At 41.1% G+C, this 24,055-nt stretch overlaps 1 protein-coding gene across 1 annotated transcript in view; it reads right to left on the bottom strand.

Annotated features, from left to right (window-relative positions):
* Positions 1-24,055, bottom strand: part of Anxa3 (annexin A3) — a 62,576-nt gene that overhangs the window by 26,502 nt on the left and 12,019 nt on the right. The window contains exons 3-5 of the mRNA XM_004848013.4: positions 8,181-8,268; positions 4,249-4,343; positions 1,729-1,842 (exon numbers count right to left, since the gene is read on the bottom strand). Coding sequence (XP_004848070.1) covers positions 1,729-1,842; positions 4,249-4,343; positions 8,181-8,268 — 297 coding nt within the window. The remainder of the gene's footprint in view (positions 1-1,728; positions 1,843-4,248; positions 4,344-8,180; positions 8,269-24,055) is intronic.

Raw genomic sequence — 24,055 nt, 5'->3', positions numbered from 1 at the left:
TGCAGCATACTGCTGCGCTTCAGGGTTATGATGGAGATTCTCTGTGCACTGAGCATATCCGGGTGAACAGAGCACCTGTGACACACGGGCATCTCACCAAGTCCAGGGTCAGATTAATCCATCTGTGAGCTCCTGGGCCACACAGAGATAGATGATCCTCACTGAATGGGAACAAACTGTTCTGAGCCAGAAAGATATGTTGCATAGATAAGAAAGATATCCCGGAAGCAAGTGAAAAAACAAAAACTTATGGCTTGGGAAAAAATTCAACAAAAAATAAATGCAAATAAAAATTTAAAAAACAAAAAATAAAGCTGAGTAAATTAATAGTAAGTGTCTGGAAGAGAAGCACTCCCAATGGAGGGAGGATTAGGCAGAAGAAGCCCACAACAGGAATAAGCTTAGAATGTTCAAGAAGCAGACAAGGAGGCCAGTGTAGCTATAGCATTGAATAAAAAAGGAAGGGTGGGGGTGTGACAGTCGGTGCTATAAACTGGGCTTGGCCAGACTAGAGTGCCAGTTATTCCATCCAACACTATTCTAAGTGTTGCTGGGAAGGTGCTTTGTCCAGTATCAATCGACATTGAGTAGGGGAGATGATCTTAGATATGCCACACTCTAGATGGCTCAGATTCAGCTTGGAGCAAGGAATTAAAAGTGGAGCTGAGGCTTCCCTGAAGAAGAAATTCTGTCCATGGGGAGTGGCCTCAGAGTGCACTAAGCTCCAGCCTTCCCTTCCTGACTGCCCATCCTTTAGACCTCGGCCTTGTTCACCTCGTCCCATGATTGTGTAAACCAATTCTCTATAATAAATCTCAATATGTACCTCCCACCTGTTCATTCTGCTGGTCTGCAGAACCCTGGCAAACAAAGAATTTTAAAAATTTGAGATAGGAGTTAGACTATGATGGGTGACAAAGGGCACAAAGAGTTTGGGTTTAAGTGTTCGAGCCACTGGAAATGTGTGCATATGAATGGCAAATTCTCACGTTAAAAATAACTTTACACAGATAATTTTGGCTATTGCTGGAGAATGGATTAAAAATGCACAGAAATGGGGGCAAAGGGCAAAGGGTCATGGTCTAGTCAAGATATGCTCATGATCATAGCAGAACGGCAGCAGTGGGTTTTGAGAGAAGTGCATATATTTGCAGCGGATTCTGCAGTAGAGTTAATGGGCTTGTTCTCAGATCTATGAACCCCCCCCTTTTTTTTTTAGATCTATGAACCCTGAAGGAGAAGGCAAAGCAAGTGTCCAAAGATAATAAAAGGTTTTTGTTTTGTTGAGACAGGGTCTCTTATGCAGTTCAGGCTGGCCTTGAACTCACTATGTAGCCCAGGCTGGCGTGAAACTCAAGGCAATCCTCCTACCTCAGCTTCCCAAGTGCTGGGATTACTGATGTGTACCACCATGCCTGGATGATAATGCAAGGTTTTTGGCTTTAAGCAATGGGGTTGATGACAGTGCCATTTAGTTTCAACATCAAAATTGAGAATTTGGTCATGTCAAAAAATAAACAAAAGAAGGATGTGAGCAAATTCTTCCAGACAACATTGGGTTCAAGGCTTCACAACTGCCCCCTATTGCAGAGTCATCTCACCATAGGAAGAGCCGACCAGGATAGCTTCCGGGTGCCCCCATGTCTCCAGTGTGTACTGGAAGAGAGGCTGCTGTTTTTGATGATGGAGCCCAACGCAGGGCATCCCTGGCTTGTGCAGGGCTCATACCTTCATGGACTTCTTCAGCTGCTTCGCATCAAACACTGCTGGGGGAGTCACAAGAGCCACCATGAGGTGTTGAAAGTGGCCAGAGAGATCACCTTTCAAGTCATCTTTCAGCTCCTAAAATAAAACCCAAGAAAGAAATTTTGAATTTTTTTCCTTTCTCTTCCTTTAAAGTCACCTAGTGAAAGATGAACAGAGTATTGAAATTTGACAAAAATATGGCCATCCACAGGGAAGAAGCAGAAATGGCTGAAAATATTTCTATGGATACTAATCTGCATTTTATGATTGCCTCCAAAATGTTCTGTTTTTTGGAGGATTTATGCATGTGTGTGGTGCTGAGGATGACAAGCACCCTACCACTGTGCTACATCCTCAGTCTCATAAAGGATTTTTAGAAGAAAGCTAACAGAGTGCTCTGCATGGGCACCATCATGAGGAACTGAATGTTAAAATGCATTCCTCTAACTCCCCTGATTTGATCATTATAGGTTGCATACACATGTATTGAATTATTGCATTATACCCCACAATTAAAATAATAATTCATAACAATAAAATCAATGCATTTCCTGGGTCCTCAATGTTCTCAATGCTTGGGCTAAAGTGAAGAAAATTCATACTTAGCATCAGTAGCAGGTGCTCTACTTTCTGTACCTTGCTTCTTGCTGCTCTAACCAGTTCCAAAAAGAAAGGAGAAGGGAAGACAGTGATGGGGTGTCATTTGTTCGGTAAGAGCTTGGAACTGGGAAGCATCAGAAACTATTGCCTGGTAACAGGAGCAAGGGAAGCCCTCAGTGTGGCAAGGCAGGGACATCACTTCTCAACAGCGTCCTTTGGTGCTGATTTCTTACATTACATAAGCATAGTCCCTCTCCCCTGCCTAAAAGCAAGTAACATGATTTGTTTCCAACATTCAAAGGAGTAGAATGTTGGACACTGAATAGTGTTTCCCTGAAGCTCTGACACAGAAGCTGGGAGTCCCAGACTACTAGAATGATACAGACTGACTACCATGCCACCAGGGCCACGCCAGTAGTGTGATCCCACCAAGACACGGGACAAGCTCCATGTTATTACTCTGCTTCAGTCACTGGGCTCTTTCCTCTCTAAATGCAAAATTCCGCTACCATCTATCCCCAACGCAAGACGTCACAATCGACTCTTACTGCACACACTCTCACTCTATCTCACCGTGAGAAGTGGGTACCCTTTGCCTCTGTCCTTCCACATTCTGGAAGACTGAAAGGCAAGAGGACCACTCCTGCTCCCTGCTTGTGGATGTCCCACCTTGCCCGATGCACATGCTTCCAAGGACCTGCTCCACACTAGGCATTTAAAGGTAAGTTAGCTACAACCCTTACTCCTAAGATACTATGCACCAATGGGGAAGGAACAACAGAAGTATTCAAAGATAAAATTTCAGTGCAATATGCTAAGTATTTGCTACAGGTACTTCTGAGAAAGGAGAGTTTGCAGGAGGTGACACCCTAGCTGGGTTTGGATGGCCCTCAATTTACACAATGGCCTGCCTGGTCTCTGCTCCCATCCTTTCCTTTCCACAGTCTGTTATACACAGCAGCCAACATCATCGTTTAAAAATGAAAACTGGATTCTATTATTCCTCTGCTAACAAATTCCCAATTTCCTATTGTCCTTAGAATAAAACCTGGTGTTCCCAGCTCGTGTCTGCTGCAGGTTTCTGTGTTTGGTGTTCTCTTTTCCTGAAAAGCTCTTCCCATTCCAGGCCAAGCAGGGCAGTCTTTGTCCTGCTAAGTCTCAGTTAAGAGTAAGGCAGGAACTGCTCACTGGCATTTCTTCATCCTGCCCAAAGGAGTTAGTTACCAGTCACCTTCTATTACAGCACCCACTTTAATTTTTTTCATTGTACTTCCTAGCATCTGAACTTCTCTTATTTACTTATTACTTTTCTAATAGAACATGAGCTCATGGAAGATGGGAGGGCCTGCTCTGCACATAGCTGTATCCCCAATGTCCAGGAGATCTCCCGAAATAGGCAGCACTCAACCAATAGGAATTGAACAAATAAACTGCACAGCAACAACCAAGCCTTACTTGTTTTTAAATAAGTCTCTGGTACTCAGTTTTCATATGCTGAATGAAGCAAGCCTACAACTATGTAAATATTTTTAAATCAGAAGAGAGCTCAAAGATCGTCTAAGCTGTGTTCCGTTGGATTGCTAGCCAGATGCTTCTGTGTGGTGGGGCTCTCTTGGCACTGTGGGGCATCTGGCAGCAGGCTTGACCTCTGCCCGCTGGAAACCAGAATTACGCCCATCCCACCTGTGGTAATGACTATGTCTCCACCTAGGCCATGTGTCCTGCAAGGAGCAAAGGGACTCCTGGCTAGAATGACTGGTCTCAGACAATCCCCTTCATTCCACAGGTGACAAAATTGAGGCACCAAGGCCATTTAGCCAGTTAATGGTGAAACCAGGACTCAGGTCCCAGGTTCGTGACAGGATGCTACCTTTTTCCTGCCTGTCGCGTTCACTGCAGTACCTTCTCATAGGCCGCTTGATACTCCTTCACGATCAGCTGCCGCTGCACGTTTGACCTCTCAGTTAGAACACTGATGAGCCCCTCTTCATCAGTTCCTAAATGAAACAGAAATTATTTTATTCACCATTAACCCCAAGATGCTCAGTATCGATCTTTAACCAAAGAAAAATGATCAATGGCTTGAAACAACTGCTGAGTAAAACATTTTACTTTTTAACTTCCAGCTCCTTACATTTTTTTGTCTGGCTTATGGAAAAAGAATTTAACTTTATTTGGATAGTTTAGGGGAAGAAAATAACCACTGTCAACCACTGTCCATTCCTATCTGTAGATGAGAGAGAGGAGCTCCATGAACCTTCTGCCTCACGCAACGAGGGTCAGTAACTGTCACCGCTTCTGAGCTCTCAACCCCACACTTGGCAACCGAACCTTTCTCCTGCAGAGAACAGGAGCTGACAATTATTAAGAACCTACCATGAACCAGACACTCTTTCATCCCCTGTCGTAGCCGACAGTCACAGGGCCCTGTGCAGTAGCTATGACTAAGCTGTCTGAAATGAAGACATTAACACTCAAAAAGCCAAAGTCACATAGCTGCTCAGTGGTACGGCAGGACTTCAGACACAAATCTTTGACCCCAGAATACATATTTCTATCTCTGGTCTGCACCTCTCTTATACATTTCACATCCATATTCTTAACCTCCTGTTTGTAAGCACAGGGTAACACTGGGCCAGGACTAAGGCTGGCCTGCCTCAGAATAACCACAAGGCCATCATTTTTTTGGTAATTATGAGATTAAGACAGTGCAGAGAGTTGTGTCCACCTCACTTGCCGGAGAGGATTGCAGTGGAGTCGGGAGCTGAGGGATTTGGATTGGGAGCCTGAGGCAGGGAGGGCTGGGATGGTGTGAAGATCAATTAGAACTTGAGGCTCCATTTCTCTGTATTGAGGTGACATGTGCACACCTTGCCTGCACTGTCTGTGCAGAGGGGCCTACATTCACGAGGGGCAAGACCATCTGTGCTCAGCTATCTGCTGGCCTCCGAAGGGCAGTTGCTGCCCTCTACCTCCAGTCTTGAATTTTTCTACCTCCTTAACAGGATTAGATCAATGCCTGATTATGCCCCGAGACTCTGATCACCAACCTGACCTTGGATGGCCTCTGTGTCAGTGTACGACTGGACATTTACAAATGCACATGTCTTAAACTCACATCCTCCAGGTGGGAGCCATCATATTTCCTTTCCAACCTGTCAGTCCATGTTCTCTCATCAGTGGGAATATGATGGCTATAGTCACCCAATCAAAAATCCTGGGAACTCCCCTAGACTCCTTCCTTTTCCTTCCTCCTCACATTGTGGCAACTGCCTGCCTCTCTTAAATTAGTACTCTCTGTTACTGTGCCTTTACCACGTTCTGCCTACATAACTTTAATAGCTAACTTGACCCCCACATCATTCATCTTGTACATTACTGTCTAAGAACTTTTTTTTTTTTTTTTTCTGAGACAGAATTTCATTGTGTAGTTCAGGCTGGTCTTGAACTCACTAGGGAGCCTAAACTGGCCCCAAACTTGTGATCCTCCTGCTTCAGCCTCCCAAGTGATGGGATCACAGGCATGTGCTACCATACCCCGCCTATGTCAGTTTAAAAAAAAATGTAATCTGATCATGTTATTCTCTTAGCCAAAATACTGATATCTCTCCATTACCTTCAGGATAAAACTGGAACCCTTAGCTCATATCCCAGTCAGTGCCTGATGTTTCTGCTCTTATTTACTACTCCTTCTCTGCATCTCTGTATCCTCTGCACCCAGAGTTCCAATATCCCTAACTGCCCAGATGTGTGCAGTCTGTGTGTCTGGCAGTTTCTCATCTCTTATTTTTGCACATGCCCAAGATCAGCAGCTAACCTAACTACCCCATGGTCTGGAGACTGCAATTCAGACAGTCCTAAGCCAAATGCCATCCCAACACCTGGTTTCACCATGGTGATCACAAAAAAGATCTCAAAGTGGCCTGCAAGGGAAACTGCAGAATTTTGAAATCATAATGTCAAAAGAGATAGGCAATAGAAATTAAAGATGATCAATTTGTTCGATTTGACACTAACCTCACGGAATAGTCTTTTCAACACTGGGTAGAAAAGATATAAATAAACAAATAACTTTCATTTAACAATGGGAAAAAGCCCTATCAGGTAAAAATAAGATAATATTACTTGACATAAGTCCTAATGGTGTATTTCACAGAATTTGACAAGCTAAGCCTAAAACTGACAGAGAACAGAGCCAAGAAAATTTTTGGCCCTATATCAAGGGTCATTATAAAATTATAATAACTGTGACAATGTGGTATTTGGACAAGAAGAGGCAAACAGACAAATGGAACATAGCAGAGGACAGAAAAACAGGGAGGCAGAAAAGAGAAGGGCATTATCAATCAGCGTGGAAATGATGAGCTCTCCAGTAAATTATGTTGAAACAATTAAGTACTCACATGGAATTAAATAAAATTAGATATCTTTAAATACTATACATAATACTAATTCCATGTAAATTAAAGCTCACAGTGTGAAAAATAAAATTTTTAAACATTGGAGAAAAATTCAGAACACCTTTCATAATCTCATTACAAAAAGATGTAAAGATAAATCCTAGTTAAAACACTGGTTAACTCAATCTTATTAACACTTAAAACTTAATGTAACAAAAGTACTATAGTCAATGTTCAAAGAAAGCCACAGACTTGGAGAAGATATTTTTATGGCATGCAATTTTAAAAACCCAAGGATTATGTTGAGAAATTATGCTGAAAGTTCTGCTCATCACGAAGAAGACAACCCAACCAAAAAATGGATAAACTATATAAAGTAATATACAAAAGGGAACAAATAACCCAGCAAGAATGGTTAACTGCACCCGTAACTGGCGATAAAGAAGAGGGAGGAAGGGCTGGGGATTTAGCTCAGTAGTTTCGCTGCCTGCTGTGCAAGTGCAAGGACCCAAGTTCGATCCCTGGTACCAAAAAAAAAAAAAGAAGAAGAAGAGGGAGGAAATAAACATATATAGAATGAGATACAATTATAGACACAGTCAAGGAGAAAAACTGAGTAGTACTATTGTAGCAAGTATTCATGGAACATGGAACAAGCAGAAGGCTCATACATTGCTGGAAGGAATGATAATTTCTGTATTTATTCAGGGAGCAATTTGGCAAAATTTCTAATTAATTTGAAAATAAGCATTCCCTTCCACCTGCAAATTCCAATTCTTGTCATATTCTAGAGAAATGCAAGCCAATATGCACAATGAAACAAAAGCAGAAATACTCGTTACAGTATTTTTATACTGTAATAGAAAAGAATTGTAGGCAATATTAATGTTCCATCAATATTCCCATTTTACGATATAGTATGCAATAGACTAACTACTATGCAGTTAAAATTAATGAACTACAGCTAAACATATCAACATAGATAAATTTCAAATATACTATGTTAAGGGATAAAAAAATAAAGAAGAACGTATACAGTACAAATCTATTTTTTACTGGTTGAGGGCATGCAAAACAATTTGTACATACATTCGTAGTCATGACATTGGAAGTTACACAGGAATAAAGTCTCAGGAATAAAGCCTAATTTAGGACAGTGATCATCTTTAGGCAATGGAGCGGGAATGAAATCCAGGAAGAATCAACAAGGACTGCATCTGTAATGACTGATGATGACTGTTGCTGGTAGCAGCAGTGGTGGTGGTTGTTTAGTTCCCTATGCTTTTCCTCCTTGTTTTATACTTTTAAAAAATATGCAACAATTTCTCTAATGGAATAAACCAAATTGGGCAAACTGAACCTGGCTACTTTTAGACCATAACTTTCCTGATTTGCTTAAAAATAAGAAGAGAATTAATTGTAAAACATACTCACCAATTCCTTTGATTGCCTTATGGATTGCTTCAGCATCCACTGATGGGCTAAAGCCTGGATAATCTTTTATTGTTCCTCGGTGTCCAACCTAGAAGGAAATACTTGAAAGTCCCACTAGTTCAAAATGATATCTTTACATTACATGTTCATGTTCTCATGTGCACATGGGAAAGACAGACATCTAATCTGCACACCTTCCTACATTTCAGGCACAGTTTAACAGTCTCTCCTTCTTCAACTTGCAGGCACTATGACATCATGAGACCTCTCTTTTTCCTCTCATGTAACAAATTACACATATGAAACATTACTTCACTAGAGCAACGAATTATGTCAGTCCTGGTGACACTGTGCAGTATTTGCTTTAAAGTGGCATCTGCATAAAAACAATGAGAAAGCCGAATTTTCCACATCCTCTTTGTTTTCAAGTGATAATTCAGAGTCCTTCAGGACATCTCACACAGAAGTAATGGTGGTAGACAGACTTTAAGATGTTTGAACTAATGTTGACCACTGTCCCTGGGGAACCCTACACTCGAGGATTCATAAATGAAAACCTTATTTGGATCATCTATTCTCACGCTGTGTTTAATGAATGTGCAATTGCAGCTGGTAAAGTCCCTTCTAAAAGCTCCACTGACATCAAAACTTTTTAGGAATGGCATGGAAATAAAAATGTCACACTACTAATTTTGAGCACATAAATTAGAAACACAAAACACATCAGCAGTCTGGAAAAGACCGTATTACTGGAAGACTGATGTATTCTAAAACTGCTTAAGAGAATACAGAAGTATACCCAGGAAGACATCGTGAAGAATTAAACATGTACTTGTATGGAGTAGCTTTGAATACAAATCTGTATAGTTTATATTTTCCTTTTAAACAGGATTTTCCTATCCTGTTACCAAATACTATTCATTGGCTCTGCTGTCTTATATTAAATATGACTTCATTTAGGTTTTTCTTAAGTGTTTAATATTTTCACGAAAGGACATTAGCTTGTTACATTAAAGTGAAAGGGAAATTAATGTTGTGGCACAGTAAAAGCTTATAATATGCTGACTCAATAGATCAGACTGAACAATTTGTTTCACTATAGTCAAGTATTGGTTAATTTTAAAGCACCTGAAATAAAGTTCTGATCCTACAAGTAAATAATTAAAACAAGTTAAAAATTAGTTGTGAACATGATAAATCAGAAGACACTGGTAAGAAATCAGTTTCTCCAACACAATCTTTGGTGAGTTCTCTCTCCTCGGGGCTTCATATTTTATAGATTCACAGAGCCAGCAGGCTTCATCTCAGCTCGGTCCCCTAAGAGCTTATGTGTTTCTCTTACTGAGCCCCCTTCCAGTGCAGAAGAACCGCTGTCAGGAGTGTTTGTGTTTTGTGTGTTAACTCTGACAAACATAGCAGCCATGGTATGCGAGAGGGACTCGAGAAACATACATGGCATCAAGAGTTAAACAGGCTGTAGAACTGGCTCAAGGTCAGGCAGCAAAATCCCAATGTGAATGCAGTCTGGAGGCTCCTGGCCCATCCTGATGCTTCCTGAAATATCACCTCTGCACCATTTAGGCTTTCAAATGCACAGGACCAAGCCCCATCCTACAGAACACTGAACCATATTCTTAGAGACCAAAGATAGATTCTACTTATTTAAGAAGCTCCCCAAGAGACTTCATACCAGAGAGTTACACGATTGTTTCTGGATACAAGAAGACAAAACTGTGGTTGGATCCTATGTACAGTTCATGAGTTACAAAATCTTAAGGTTTGCATTCTAGCTGTGACCTTTTCATTGCTCTTTACCATCTATGCATGAAAATATGCAAAAATTCCAATGTGCAAAATTAGAGAATGAAATGCCAAATCCATGATGCAACTTCTATTCAGTAAGAATTAAATGGGGAGTAATACTTGTTTAATTAAAAGAAATAAAACTACACACACACACAAACACACCAACTTGAAAGAGGACATGGGGAATTATTTTATTTTATTTTATTTATTTTACAGTGCCAAGGAGCAAACCCAGGGTCTAATGCACGCTAGACAAATGCTCTAACACAGAGCAGCCCAGGACATGGGAATCACTGGGCTGAGTTCTAGTGAAACATTGAGAACTGCTTTAGTTACTTAAATGGACAGTATTACATTATTCATGTAATACTTGGTTGTCCAGATATTCAAAAATACTTATATGACTTGCAAAAAAACTTAATAAAAAATAAATTAATGAAATCTTTTTTTGTAGTACAAATCAGTTAGTAAACAAAGTACCTAAAAAAACAGCTTAACTGACTTTTAAAATGACTTTAATAAAGTGGATCTTTTTTTTTTCCCATGACATGCAGTTCAGGTTGACTTTGAACTCACTACGTCATCCAGGCTAGCCTCAAACCTTCAGTGATCCTCCTGCCCCAGCCTCCCCAGTGCTGGAATTATAGGCATGTGCCACCATACCCAGTAATAAGGTGGATTTTATTATTTTCACGTAAAATTAGAAGGAACACAGCCAAGCATAATGGAACATGCCCAACTCTGTGGGAGGCTGAGGCAGGAGGATCCAAAATTAGAGTCTTGCCTGGGCAATTTAGCAAGATCTGTTTCAAACCAAACAAAAAGCTATATAAAGGGCTAGGGATATAGTTCAGTGGACGAGGGCCCTGGGGTTCAATCTGCAGTACTGAAGAAAAAAAAAACAACAACAACAAACTCAATCTCAGGTCTATTACTTGCAGAATAGAAGTATGTTAAGAATGATAGTTCCAGAATTTAAACCCACTTCCTTCTGACTAAAAGGCCCAAGTGCTCATATCACGTAACTTCTGCTAGCTACTCTAGTGGTTCTCAGAGTGTGCTTCCTGGGTCAGACCCCTCAGAATCACTCGGATTATAGTAGAAATGAAAACTCTCAAGCCCCACCTCCTTTTCCCTGAATCAGAACCACTGGGGTTGAGACTGACAGTCTGTCCTCACAAGTCCTAGGAATGATTTTAATGTGCATGAAACACCAGTGTTTCATGGGGCTCTGTAGCCTACACCTGTAATTCCAACTACTTAGGAGACAGAGGCAGGAGGATGGCAAGTTTGAGGATAAAAAGCACAACTTAATGAAACCGTGTTTCAACAAAAATAAAGTTAAAAGGGCCGAGTGTAGTTCAGCAGTAGAGCACCCCTAGGTTCAATCCCCAGCGCCACCAAAAATGAATAAATAAAATAAAAATCAAAAAGAACCACTGTCCACCGCTTCAGTTCACTCTCAGCTGCCTAGAAAACCAAAGCCAAAATGAGCAAACAAGTCAGGGATTCTTTTATGGGCGTGGAAGATGAAGAGTTCAATGCTGAGCTCACTGTTTCAGGAATGCTGGCTTTTGCACTACCAAATAATGCTTTCTCTTTGCAGCAAGTGGGTTGCCATTTAAATTACTAATCAGTACTCCACCGAGTTTGTTTCCAGAAACCCTGATACCCTAACACAGTGTCAGTGCCAGTGTATGACATCACAGGGATATTTGTCAAAGCTTTTTTTAAAAAAAATCATGTTTCATTAGATTTCCTTCCATATCCCTTAGAAATATTAGTTGCTTTCCTTTCTCCAACTTTATCTTCAGTTGCCTCCAACAGGAAAATGATGCTGAAAACCAGCTGGAAAGATAAAGCAAGAATGTCTAAAGCAGAACAGATCCTCTTAAGAGAATATTCGCTGAGATGTAGCATGTGCCAACAACCTTGCTAAGAAAACTGTGTTTCTTGCCTTAGCTCATTCAGTCCTCATAATAAACAGACATGGTAGGCACAAGACACATGCCCAGGTTCACACACCCTTAATGGTCTATCCCATCCATCCTGGCTCCTAATTACTAGGCAAGGCTGCATCTCATTTAAACCATCTTCTTCATGCCAATATAATTTTCCCTGATCTTCTAAAACTACTGTTTAGAGGTCAGCCAATCGTACACCATACCTGAAAGCCACTGATCTGGCCAAATGGCCCTGGGAGCTGTCTGCTCCTATCCCAAGAGGCCAATCTGTCCTTGATGTATAAAAAAATAGTGCTGTATTCACTGCTTCATGCAAAGTATACTGGGTTTGTAAGAAATTAAATATTTATATTCAAGAAGATTGAATAAAAGAAAAACACAAGATGCCAATTCTGTTGACATAAAACATATTTAAAGACAACTGCTTCAGAGCAAGAACAGCAACAGCTGCAGGGACACTATGAAGGGAAGGCAAAGCCTTATCATTCCTCATCTCTTCATAAAACCCTGTAAAGGCCAGATCCAGGATTTAAGGCTTCAAATCAAACCCTCAGATAAAACTCCAGGACCATCTGCTTTTTCTGCTCATAGTCAAAGCTCTCTTTTGGGTCATGAAACTTTATGATATAAGGGGAAATGGGAGTCAACTACAAAAATAAAGGAATCAAAACTTGAAAATGTACTCCATGTTCAACTCTTTCAGTAAGACGCAGTCTTCAAAGCCAAAAGCAGTTCACTGTAAGAGGCCCCAAAATGAAACATAGTGGAGTGAGGCAGGCATTGTGAATTGAATTGTTACCTCTCAAAAGGGAAACACTGAAGTCCTAACCTAGCACCAGAATGTGGGCTTCCTTGTATACACGCCATACAGATGTGACTGGCTGAGGTGAGGACATACTACAGTGGTGGTGGCAGGGGGCTCAGCCAATGTGACTAGTGTTCTCATGAGAAGACAGTCCCGAAAAGACAGGTGTGAAGGGGGAATCTGATGTGACAATAAAGGTAAAGACTAAAGTCGTGCAACTCAAGCCAGGAACACCAAAGTGCAGGAGACAGGCGTACACTTCCCCAAAAGGAAGGAATTCAGAGCTGAAGACAAGAAGTGGACACAGGGAGGCACTCAGTCCTCCCTCTGTGGCCTAAAAGCAAGACATCATTTACAAAGACAAAAGGTACCTGCCCCCCTTGAGGATATGGTAGCCTGGAGAGGAATCTGAATTAGCAAGCTTGACTAACTACCCTTTGCCTGCCAGTTACCTGCCTTCCCTCCCCCAAACTGCCACCTATACAGATACAAGTCCTCTTTTCTTGTATTTTCTCACTTGTCTAAAACTTAACTATTCTTTGATGACAATGCTATACAAGCATCTTTGGAATTCGAACCACCTCTTTGAGAACTACTCATTCTTTACATGTCTCCCACGAATACATGAACTAGATACATTAAGAAACCCATAGTTTTTTTCTCGTTAATCTGGTTTTTGAAACAGGGGTCAGTTCCAACTACGAACGTGTAGGGATTACAATCACTTCCCTTACCAGCAAACCACCAGAAGTCAAGGAAGGGCTCTCCTACACGTTTCAGAAGGAAAAGTGACCTTGGCTTTGGACTTCCAGCTTCCAGCACTGAGAGACAATCTATTTCTAATGTCTGAAGCCATCCAGTCCATGGAACTTCACTGCAGCATCCCAGGGAAGCGAACACAGTATGTGAGATAGCAGAGAAAGGGCAAACAGGGGCCTCTGTCATAGTGGGCAGTGCTCACTGGATAGTGAAGGGTGATGGCAAACTGCAAGTTCCTGCCTTTGTCTCAGGCTCCTCCTCACAGGCCAGAGGGCAGAAGAAGGAAAGCACATGTTCCATGGGCAGGGGGACAGCACCCTGAAGGATGCCTGACAGAAGTGGGCTGACACCAGGGTGAATTTGGTGTGCACCTAGGAGGCCTGAAGAAACTTTGGGCATCTGTTCTGTGCTCTCTTAGAAATACTCACACTTTCCAGCTTCACTGTGTTAAATTGGTGATGGTTTTGAATGTGATGAACAAGGAGGGTGGGGCTGGACAAGCAAAATGTCTGTGACTCAGAACCGGGAAGAGGGGACAAACAAGCAGCTGTGCTGTTTCATAAAACGCACATTACAAGAAAGAAAAGCATGGGCTGGAGATTTAGCTCAGTTGTTCTGCCCTCTGCCTTACAAGTGCAGGGTCCTGAGTTTGAGAGTTTGATCCCCGGTACCAAAAAAAAAAAAAAAAAAAAGGAAGGAAGGAAGGAAGGAAGGAAGGAAGGAAGGAAAGAGCGCTCTCCCCTAAGATAACTTTCTATTTTCTGACATCTTCAATTTCCATTTTCAGAGTACTGTAGCTTTCACTGTAGAGGTCTTTCACATCCTTAGGTTAATTCCTAAGTATTTACTTTTTCTTGGAGCTTATTGTGAATGGCATCTTTTTCCACTTTTCTTTCTCAGTGGGTTCAACATTAATGTACAGAACACTATTGACTTTTACATGTTGATTTTGTATCCTGCTACATTGCTGAATGTGGTTATTAATTCCAAGAAACTTTTGGTGGATTTTGGGGGGGTCTTCTATATAGAGGATCATGTCATCTGAAAATAATGATAATTTCACTTTTCCTTTTCCTATACATATCCCTCTTATTTCTTTTTATTGTCTAATTGCTGTTGCTAATGTTTCTAGTTCAGTGTTGAACAAGAGTGGAGAACAGGAGCGGACATCCTTGTCTTGTTCCTGATTTTGAAAACAAAGCTGTCAGATTTTCCCCATTTAATATGCTATCGGCAGTATAGGCTTTTAGTAGATTGAAATAAAGCCCTTCTATACTTGTTTTCTTCAGAGTTTTTAATCATGGACATTGGATTTTGTCAAAGGCTTTTTCTATGTCTATTAAGTTGATCATGTGATTTTTACCCTTCCCTTTATGTGATGTATTACATTTACTGATTGTATTGGTTAAACCAACACAAGTGGGAAAAGGCCCACTTGATCATGATGTGATATTTTTGATGATTCACTGCATTCTGTTTTGCAGCATCTTGTTGAGCTTTTGTGCATCTACATTCATCATAGAGATCACTCTATAGTTCTCTTTATTGGTTGGCTCCTTTTCTGGTTTGGGAATCAGAGTAGTGCTAGCTTCCAGGGTTGACTTTGGGAGTATTCCTCCTTTTCAATTTTATTAAAGAGCTGGAAGAGTACTGGTATTAGTCCTTCCCTGAGGTTTTTATAGAATTCAGCACTGAACTCATTCAGACATGGGCTTTACTTGGCAGTTCTTTTTAAAACTACTGTCCTGTTTCAATTTCATTGCCTGTTACAGATTATTCAGGGTTTTAAAATGTTCTTGATTTAGTTTTGGTAATTCCTATGTATCTAGGAATTTATCCATTTCTTCTGAATTCTCTGATTTTTTGGTGCAAATGTTTGTGAGGCAGTTATTAATAATCCTTTGGATTTCAGCAGTGTCTGCTGGGGTTTCACCTTTTTCATTTTTAACTGCATTGATTTGGGTTATCTCTCTTTCACTCTCTCCCTCCCTCCATCTCTCTCCAATTTCCACTCTCTGTCAGATTAGCTAAGGGTCTGTCTATTTCGTATATTTTTTGAAGAACAACTCTTTCATTCATTGATTCTTTGTAATTGTTTTTTGATCTCAATTTCCTTGATTTCTGCCTTGATCTTTATAAATTTCTCTCCTTTGTATTATCTGTTTGGAGATTGTTCTTGTTTTTCTAGGGCCTTGAGGTGCAGCATTGTTAGGTTATTTATTTGAGCTCGCTCTGTTTTTGGGATATGGGAATACACAGGTATAAACTTCCCTTTTATACCGCTTTCCCTGTGTTCCACAAGTTCTGGTATGCTGTACCAGCCTTACTGTGTAGTTTTAAAAACTTATTTCTTCCTTAATTTCTTCTATAACCCTTTAAGAATGCATTTGCACAATTTCTGTGTTTTGTCACTGATTTCTAGTTTCACTGTTTGATCATAATATCCATGGTATAATTTCAATTCCATAACATTTACTTAAGCTTGGTTTATTGGACCGTATGTGATCTATTTTAGAGAAAGTCTAATGTGCTGCTAAGAAGAAAGTGTATTCTGCTGTTGGGTGGAACACTGTAAATATGAATTAAATCCATTTGCTTGAAGGTTTCATTCAACTATGTCTTTGTTGATTTTTTTGTCTAGTTGATCCACATATTTGTGACAGTGGTATACTGAGTTCTGCAACTATAATTGTGTTTTATGTTTATCTGGTCTTTTATGTCTAGTAGTGCTTGTTTTCTGAAGATAGGGGCACTGATGTTTGGTCACATTTGCTACTAGTTGTCATCTCGTCATCTTGCATTGTTGCCTTAACCAATACGTAGTGCGTTTATTTGCCTCTTTCAATCAGTTTTGGCTTCAAGTCCACTTTTTCTGAACATAGCATAGCCACACTTTTTTTTTTTGGCCAGGTTCCCATTGCATGGAATATTTTCCATCTTTGGATTTTTAGTCTATGAGTTTATTTTTGGGCTAAATGTTTTTCTTGTATATAGCATACCACTGAATTTTATTTCTTCATCCATTCAACCAATTTGTGTCTTTTGACTGAGGAATTGAGACCATTTGCATTGAGAGTTATTACTGATAGGTACTGACTTATTCCTGTCATTGCTTTATTTTCCTGTTGTTGATTCCCTATCTTTGCCTTCTACTTACTCATCCAAGCTGGTGTGTTTATCAGACCTTTTGTCATTTTTGGCTTCACTGCTTCTTTCTAGGATATCCTTGAGAATTTTCTGAAGTGCTGATTTGGTGGTCATCAATTTCTTTCTTTCTTCTTTTATTTTTTGAGATAGGGTTTCAATATGTACTTCAGGATGACCTTTAAGTCATTATTTATGGGTCTCAAACACGTGGAGATCCTCTTGCCTCAGCTTTTCAAGTGCTGGGATTATAGGATTGGTGGTCATAAAATTCTTTAGGTGCTCTTTATCATGGAAATATCTTATGTCTCCATCAATTCTGAAGGATAGTTTTGCAGGAAATACCATCCTGGCTTGGAATTGGTCCCTTTCAGAGCTTCAAATACTTCACTCCGTGCTCTCCTGGCCTTTTTAGCTTTGTGTAAAGAAGTCTGGTGCACATCTAAGGAGTTTACCTTTATAAGCGACTCCTTGCTTTATATAATGCCTTTTAAGACTGTTCTTGGATTGGACTTATGGGATTTTGACTACAATGTCTTCCGGAGAGGTTCTTTTCTGATCATGATTATTTGGAATTCAATATGTCTCACTTATCTGTATATTAAACTCTTCTGTTATTTGGAAAGTTTTCTACTATTATTTCAGTGAAGTTTTTTTTTTAAAAAAACTTATGCTTTTAATGCTGTCTTCTGATTTTTCATTAATTCCAAACTATCATAAAATCCCCTTTGCATCATCTAGGAACTGCTGGGTCAATTTTTCATGTTCTTTTTTTTCTGGAACCTGGGATCAAACTCAGGACCTTGTGCTTGCAAGGCAGGGGTGGCACCACTGAGCTAAATCCCCTGCCCTCATGTTCTCTTGTTTTTAAGGCACCTCTCATTAATTAGTCACCCTGACTTTGACTTCTGACACTGTCCTCACACTGATCACTTTTGCTCCAACATTTTCTAATTCTAATTTTTATTCTTTGGACCGGGAATCAAATCTAATTCTGATTTTTGATCTTCTGAATTTCTATTTGGAATTTTATACACTGCAACTCTTTTGTATGGTGATTATTCATGTTTTGCTCTGCTGGCTTTTGATTAGTGATTTCTGTAGACTTCCATATCATTTTATTTGGCCCAGTATCTGTTTATTTATACCACATCTAATGTAGCCTTGCCAAATGCCTTATTGATCTGTTTGGCTATCTTCTCTGATATCTAAATAATTTGGCTGTATGGACTCTGTTTTCTTCCCCTTTGATGCCCCATGGATCAGCTTTAGAAGAGTTGGGAATTTTTGGAGGAATTTTGTTGGCTGGTCCTCTCCTGTTTCTACTTTGTTTATGTGTTTGTTTGTTTGTTTTGAGGCTTAAGTATTGATTGTAGTGGAAAGTTTTGTTTGTAGTATGAAGACTTTTTAGTTGGTGTCTGCTTAGTAATGTTATCCTCTAGGAGTAGCTAACTATTGGCGTTGGTCTCTTTCTCAAGATCTAATCACCTCCCTTTACTTCAGATGAAAGATTGCAGCAAATTTGGCCCATGACCCAGTTCTCCAGGAATGGCCCACAGTATTATTAATGACCCTGAGACAAGCTGGATATTGGAATTCCAATAAAACTAATTAACAGAAACTGTGCAACATTCCTCAGTGAAAAATGGTTTATCTTCAAGCTTAACACCTTTTTCTGCTCAGTAAATTGAAAGGTTCGGGCTACGGGGATCTATGACATCACTCAGCCCCAACATTCCGAGTTGCTCTGTTCCCATGGTGCTGTGATCCAGTATTCCTCAACACTGAGGAGTCACTGGACAGGGACAGAGGCAGCTCACAGTCCTGTCTTGAACCTCCCGAGGTACAGTGTGAAGATGCCTGGCAAGGGCTGCTTGAAAAATGCTGACCTCCACGGAGGACAACTTTTGAAGCCGGGATGCATTCCCAAGGAGAAAGTTGGTGACCTTCACGGAAGAAGTTCAAAAATAGGTGGCAAGGGCCTCACACAGGAGGGGAATGCTTTGAAATTTGGAGGCTCCAGAAATATGCAGAGGGCCGTTATGACCAACTGGGTGGAGGAGAAGAACAAGCTTTATGTTCAAAGACTTGAGAAGAATTTAAATATCCGGCTCAGAGAGATTGACAGAGAAATGGGAGCTACAGATAAGTTTCTGGAGAAGCTTTATAAGACAACTGGTCATCTTCCTAAAATAAAATTCTGGTGAGACTGATGCCATTGCAGGTAAGTAGGTCATCTCAAAAGTACAGGTCACAAAACATCTACTACTATCCTGTTATTCAAACACGATACAGTTTTAGCAAATTCTCATGAAATGACTTGCAAAGCAAATGCAACCCATTTCGTGGAAGCCCTTGGAACTAGCTCGTATGGCTTTATCATTGGTTCATATACTCTACAATCAAACACATGTGGATTCAAATCAAATTGTGCTGGATAGTACTGTTTGATACTAGACAAATATCCTAGCACACACCTAACATTTATATACCATTGCTTAGATTAACCAAGTGTAAAATGAGAACAGTATTTAACTCAGAAAATTATGTCACATCTTCCTCTGATGTCACAAACAAATCTATTAGCACAACATGTAATACACTGTTCTCTAAACAAAGACTTAAGGAAAAAAAGGTTTGGGAATGTAGTTCAGTGTGAAGACTCTGGGTTCAATCCTCAGTACTGGGGAAAAAATGGTACCGACAGGTATGTTTCTATTGCTACTTCAACAACTCACACAAACTTAGTGGCTTCAACACACAATTCTTATCTTGTAAGTAGTTCCGTAGGTCAGAAGTCTGAAGGTCACATTCATGCTCAGGGTCATGACCAGAGTCTTGGGGGGCATCAGCAAAACACGAATCAGTGTAAAGGTGAAGGTCAAGTTCATGGACAAGGTTAAATTCTGGGTCAAGTGAGGCCAGAGTCAAGGTCAGTTGATCAAGATCAGAGCTAGTCAGTGTGAGGGCGAGTTTCAGGGTTACGGTCAAGTTCAATGTTAAATTCAAGCTCCTGTGATAGTCAGGGTCAGGGTGATGTTTCAGGCTGGCAAAGCACTGAGCGAGGCTGAGGCTACAGGTCAGGAAGTTTTCGATCAAGTACCAAGCTGAGGGTCAGAGATGGTAAAGCATAAAGTTCAAATGTCAGATGCAGGTTGAATCTCAGGTTCAGAATAAGTCTGAAGATCAAAATGAGGGTCAAATTTAAAGTTAGGGTGGGGTCAGGCTTAAGATCTCAGATGGCCTTCACTTGAAGGTCAGTGTACCCGGTGAATCAGTATCTGGATTGCCATTATCCTCACGTGAACTTCAGGCAAACAGGTCAGGCCCCAAGTCTACTTCCTCAACAGAGTCAGGCTGATGGTCCCATCACCTGTAAGCCTTCGGTTGAAAGTAACGGTGAAGGTCATCGTGAGCTTGAAGTGTCATTGTGACACTGAGATTCAATGTCAAGATCAAATTCAGGGTGTGCAAATGTGATCACTTTGGCTAGGGTTTATTTTTAGGATCCGTAAGATGGAGGTTCAGAGTCAATGTGAAGGTGACTGCTCAGCATCAGGTTAAAGCCATGATGGGAGCAAGGGCAGGACTTGGGCGTCAAGGGTGGGACCGAGACAAAGCTCGGGTCAGGTCAGTGTGAGGGTCAGGGTTAATCCAAGGTCAGACTGAGAAGAGCATAAGGGTGGGATCAAGGTCAAGTTCAGGGACATGGTGGGGATGGGTCAGGAGCTGGATCAGCCTCTTGGTCAAGGTCAGTTTCAAGTCCAGTTAATGATCAGGACAGGTCAGGGCCAGTAAGGAGGTCAGAATGTCACAGTGAGGATTAGAGTCCAGTTTCAAGTTCATTTTGAAGCTCAGAACAAGAAAAAATATGTACACTATATTCGGTATTGGGTATGGAACCCAGGGCCTTCACGTGGAGCTACACCCATTCCCAGCTCTTTTATATTTTGAAATGGGGTCTTGTTAGGTTGCTAAGTTGCCCAGTTTGGGTTGGACCTTGTGACCCTCCTGCATCAGCCTCCCAGAGTGATGAGATGACAGTGTGCGCCTCCATGTCCAGCCAGAAAACACATTTTGCATAGCAAGAGTCTTCTAGGAGGTTTCTAAGCACAATATCCATTTCTGTAGTAGCTACAGGGCGACTCAGGCTACACACTTCTTGAGCGGACCTTTCAAGGGGTTGGCCCATTTTATCTGCATTGTTGGTTGTATCAAATAAAGTCCAACTATGCCCTGATATTTTCAAATATCTGTGCAATCTGTAAAGATGACACGTCTTGTCATCCTCAGAGGAGAAATCTGAGTCTTTTCTTCCTCCGCCTTGATGAGGCAGCTGGATGTCTGGCAGTTTTATAGCTCTCAGACATAGTTTTTGGTTTCACTTCTTTGTTCCAGTCTCATCTGTATTCTCTTGCTTTTGTCTGAATATCACACACTCCGTTTTCTCTTTTGAAATCCTGTTCATTTGTTTTTTGAGACAGGGTCTCGCTGTTCTGCTCATTGGACCTTCAACTGGACTCAAGGGATTTCCTGCCTCGGCCTCCCAAGAACCTGGAAGGACAGATGCACACCACCATGCCAAGTGCCAGACTTTTTTAATATTATCATACATCTCTCAGAAAGATTATAAACTAACCTCTAAGCACGGCTATAGCTGTAGCACAAGCACTGCTGTCTATCAGTACTAGCTCACATTCTGTTTTTCATTGCCGTTAATTTTAGAAGTGTTTTTCTTAGTTTTCAAATGCATAGGAATTTATGTTATGTTGTTACTGGTTTGTTGTTTAATTACTTATAATAAAAACGTACCTCCTATCATTTTGAGCCTTTGAAACTTGTTGACTCCTATTATGGCCAGTATATATGTGGTCAGTGTATTGTTTCACAGACCCGAGAAGAATATGCACTGCGCATTATCTGGTTCTGTGTTCTCTACTGGACAAGGATTCACAGCTGCCTAATCACATGAAATTACTCACTGACTAGGCCAAACTTGAGTCAAGCTTCTCTCCCTGCCTTAGGCCGCTGCACTTTGGCCCATGCTTAAGTGTAAACATGGGGTAGAAGGTAGGCCTGCTCCCTTAGGTCCCCATCCAAGAATCCGGAGACCAAGGAAATATTTCTGTAAGTCCATGGAGACTCCACTGTGTGCTCCCCACCGCTTGCCTCCCTCTCCCGGTGACTTTCTGCTGGCCCTGCTTGCCCCGCCCTCTAGGACAGGAACACCCTTCCCCATTTGATTTTGAGATCCTTGCAGATCCTGAGGTCAGAGTGCTCTCTGCACTGCAACGGTTATTTCTAACAGTCCCTCAACCCTAGATTGTTTTCTGGCAATACACAACCATTAGGTCAACCTGTTCATCTTCTGGGTGAAATGGCCTACCTTCTCAATTGTTTGGTCTTCTTGCCCACTCTTTCTTGCAGAGTTATTTTAAACCAACCACTTTGGAAGTGGGTTTATCTGAGTTTTAGTTATGTTGCTATTTATGGCAAAATGTAAAAGTTTATGTGCATAGAAATTAAAATTTTTTGTTAATGAAATGAATTCATTATTACAATTTAATTTGTGTACCCCTGAGTAATGGTCTCCTTCAAAATTTGTTTCATATCAAATAACTAAAACACATCATGTTATTTTTTATTCTTTTGCTCACAGATTTCTGGCATTTGCATTTTAGCTCCCCTTCCCCTTTTTTGCTTCTGGCAGTATAGGGCATGAACCCAGGCCCTTCACACTGACCTGTATCCCCAGCCTCGTTTTTTATTTTTGAGACAGGGTCTTGCTAAGTTGCCCAGCTTGGGCCCTAACTTGAAATCCACCTGCCTCAGCCTCCCATAGTAGTGGGATTACAGGTGTGTACCACTAGTCCTCACTCCAGATGCCTCTTTCGCAAATACAGTTTCATGTTTCTTTTTGATCACAACATTTGTTTCAGGAAGAATATGTGTTGTATAAATTTAAATTACTAAACTTTTAGCTGGGCATGGTGGCACCTTCCTGTAATTCCAGCTACTCAAGAGGCTGAGGCAGGAGGATTGCAAGTTTGAGGCCATCTTGAATAACTTAGCAATACCCCACCTCAAAGCAAATCAAAATCAGAAAAGATACAAGACTCCCAGTAAATTACTATTTTTAGTAGAAAATAATCATTATACTATATGCTTATATTTTGTTCCTGCTGTTAATTTGTGCATTTCTATTTGTGCACTGTTATTTGTGATTTTATTTTATTTTTTTAAATGTGAGGGTTTTTTTTCAGTACTGAGTTTTGAACCCAGGACCTTATGCAAGCTAGGCAAGCACTCTACCACAGAGCTACACTCCCCCATCCTAGTTTCTTTTCTTAAGATAAAATCTTACTAACTTCCTCAGGTTAGCCTCAAACTTGAGATCCTCCTGCCTCAGCCTTTTTAGTAGCTGAGACTGCAAGTATGTGCTACCATGCCAGCTGCATATTCTTTATTGTATGCACACAAGGAATGCAGACATTATGTACTACAAACATGTACTAATAAAAAAAATACAACAGAATGGAGATTTAGCTCAGTGGTTTCGCTGCCTGCTGCGCAAGTGCAAGGACCCAAGTTTGATCTCCAGTACCAAAAAAAATATATACAACAAAGGTAACAGCAACAGGTAGCTGTGGCTTGAGGAATAAATGAGGAGGTAAACGTCAGGGTCCCATGGTGGAAGAAGTAACTTGGGTGGAAATACTGAACTGATACATGAGAGAGCAAAACAGACACATGGAGTAGGCACTGAATATACAAGAACAGTGCAGAAGTCTGGCTGGAGCCATTTTATAGAGTGGTAAATGGAGGCACAGGAAGTGGAGAAAGTGCCCAGATACAGATCTTGTTTGTGGCACCGCAGGACTGGAACCCAAGCCTTCTGGCTGTAGCCTCTGGGCTCAGCCTCAGTGTGCTCTGCTCCCTCCTCACCTCATCCCTGTAAACAGCACTGCCAGCCTCCAGAACCCTGGGTGTCTTCTTTGCTTCTTCGCCTCCCTTCCCTCAAAATCCAATCAGTCAGCAAGGCCTGTGAGACCTGCTGGAGAGAGAGATCTCACGTGCACTGCTCCCCACCCAGCTTTGTCTTTAGGGTCATCCAAATCACCATCAGGCCTCTCCTGGATGTGGGCATCCCCAGGGGCCTCTCTCTGCTGCCTGTTGTTGCCCATCTGCAAGCACTTCCCACACAGCAGCTGAGGACCTGCTTGCTACACATCGAGGTCATATCATGTCACTCACCTAATTAACACCTTTCTTGGACCAACAGAGTCCAAACTCCTGGCACTGTCCATATAGCCCTGGGCAGGCTGGTGATACTCTTTGTCGCCCTCATCTGGAGCCTCTGCCTCTCCAGTTCTCCAAAACTCCGGCAGGTATCCATT

The sequence above is a fragment of the Heterocephalus glaber genome, unplaced genomic scaffold (assembly GCF_053883595.1).
Source record: "Heterocephalus glaber isolate CG9 unplaced genomic scaffold, H.glaber_assembly_v1.0 deba00001454, whole genome shotgun sequence".
Lineage (NCBI taxonomy): Eukaryota > Metazoa > Chordata > Mammalia > Rodentia > Bathyergidae > Heterocephalus > Heterocephalus glaber.
Note: the sequence above shows the minus strand (reverse complement) of the source record. Positions and strands in the feature narration are given on the sequence as shown.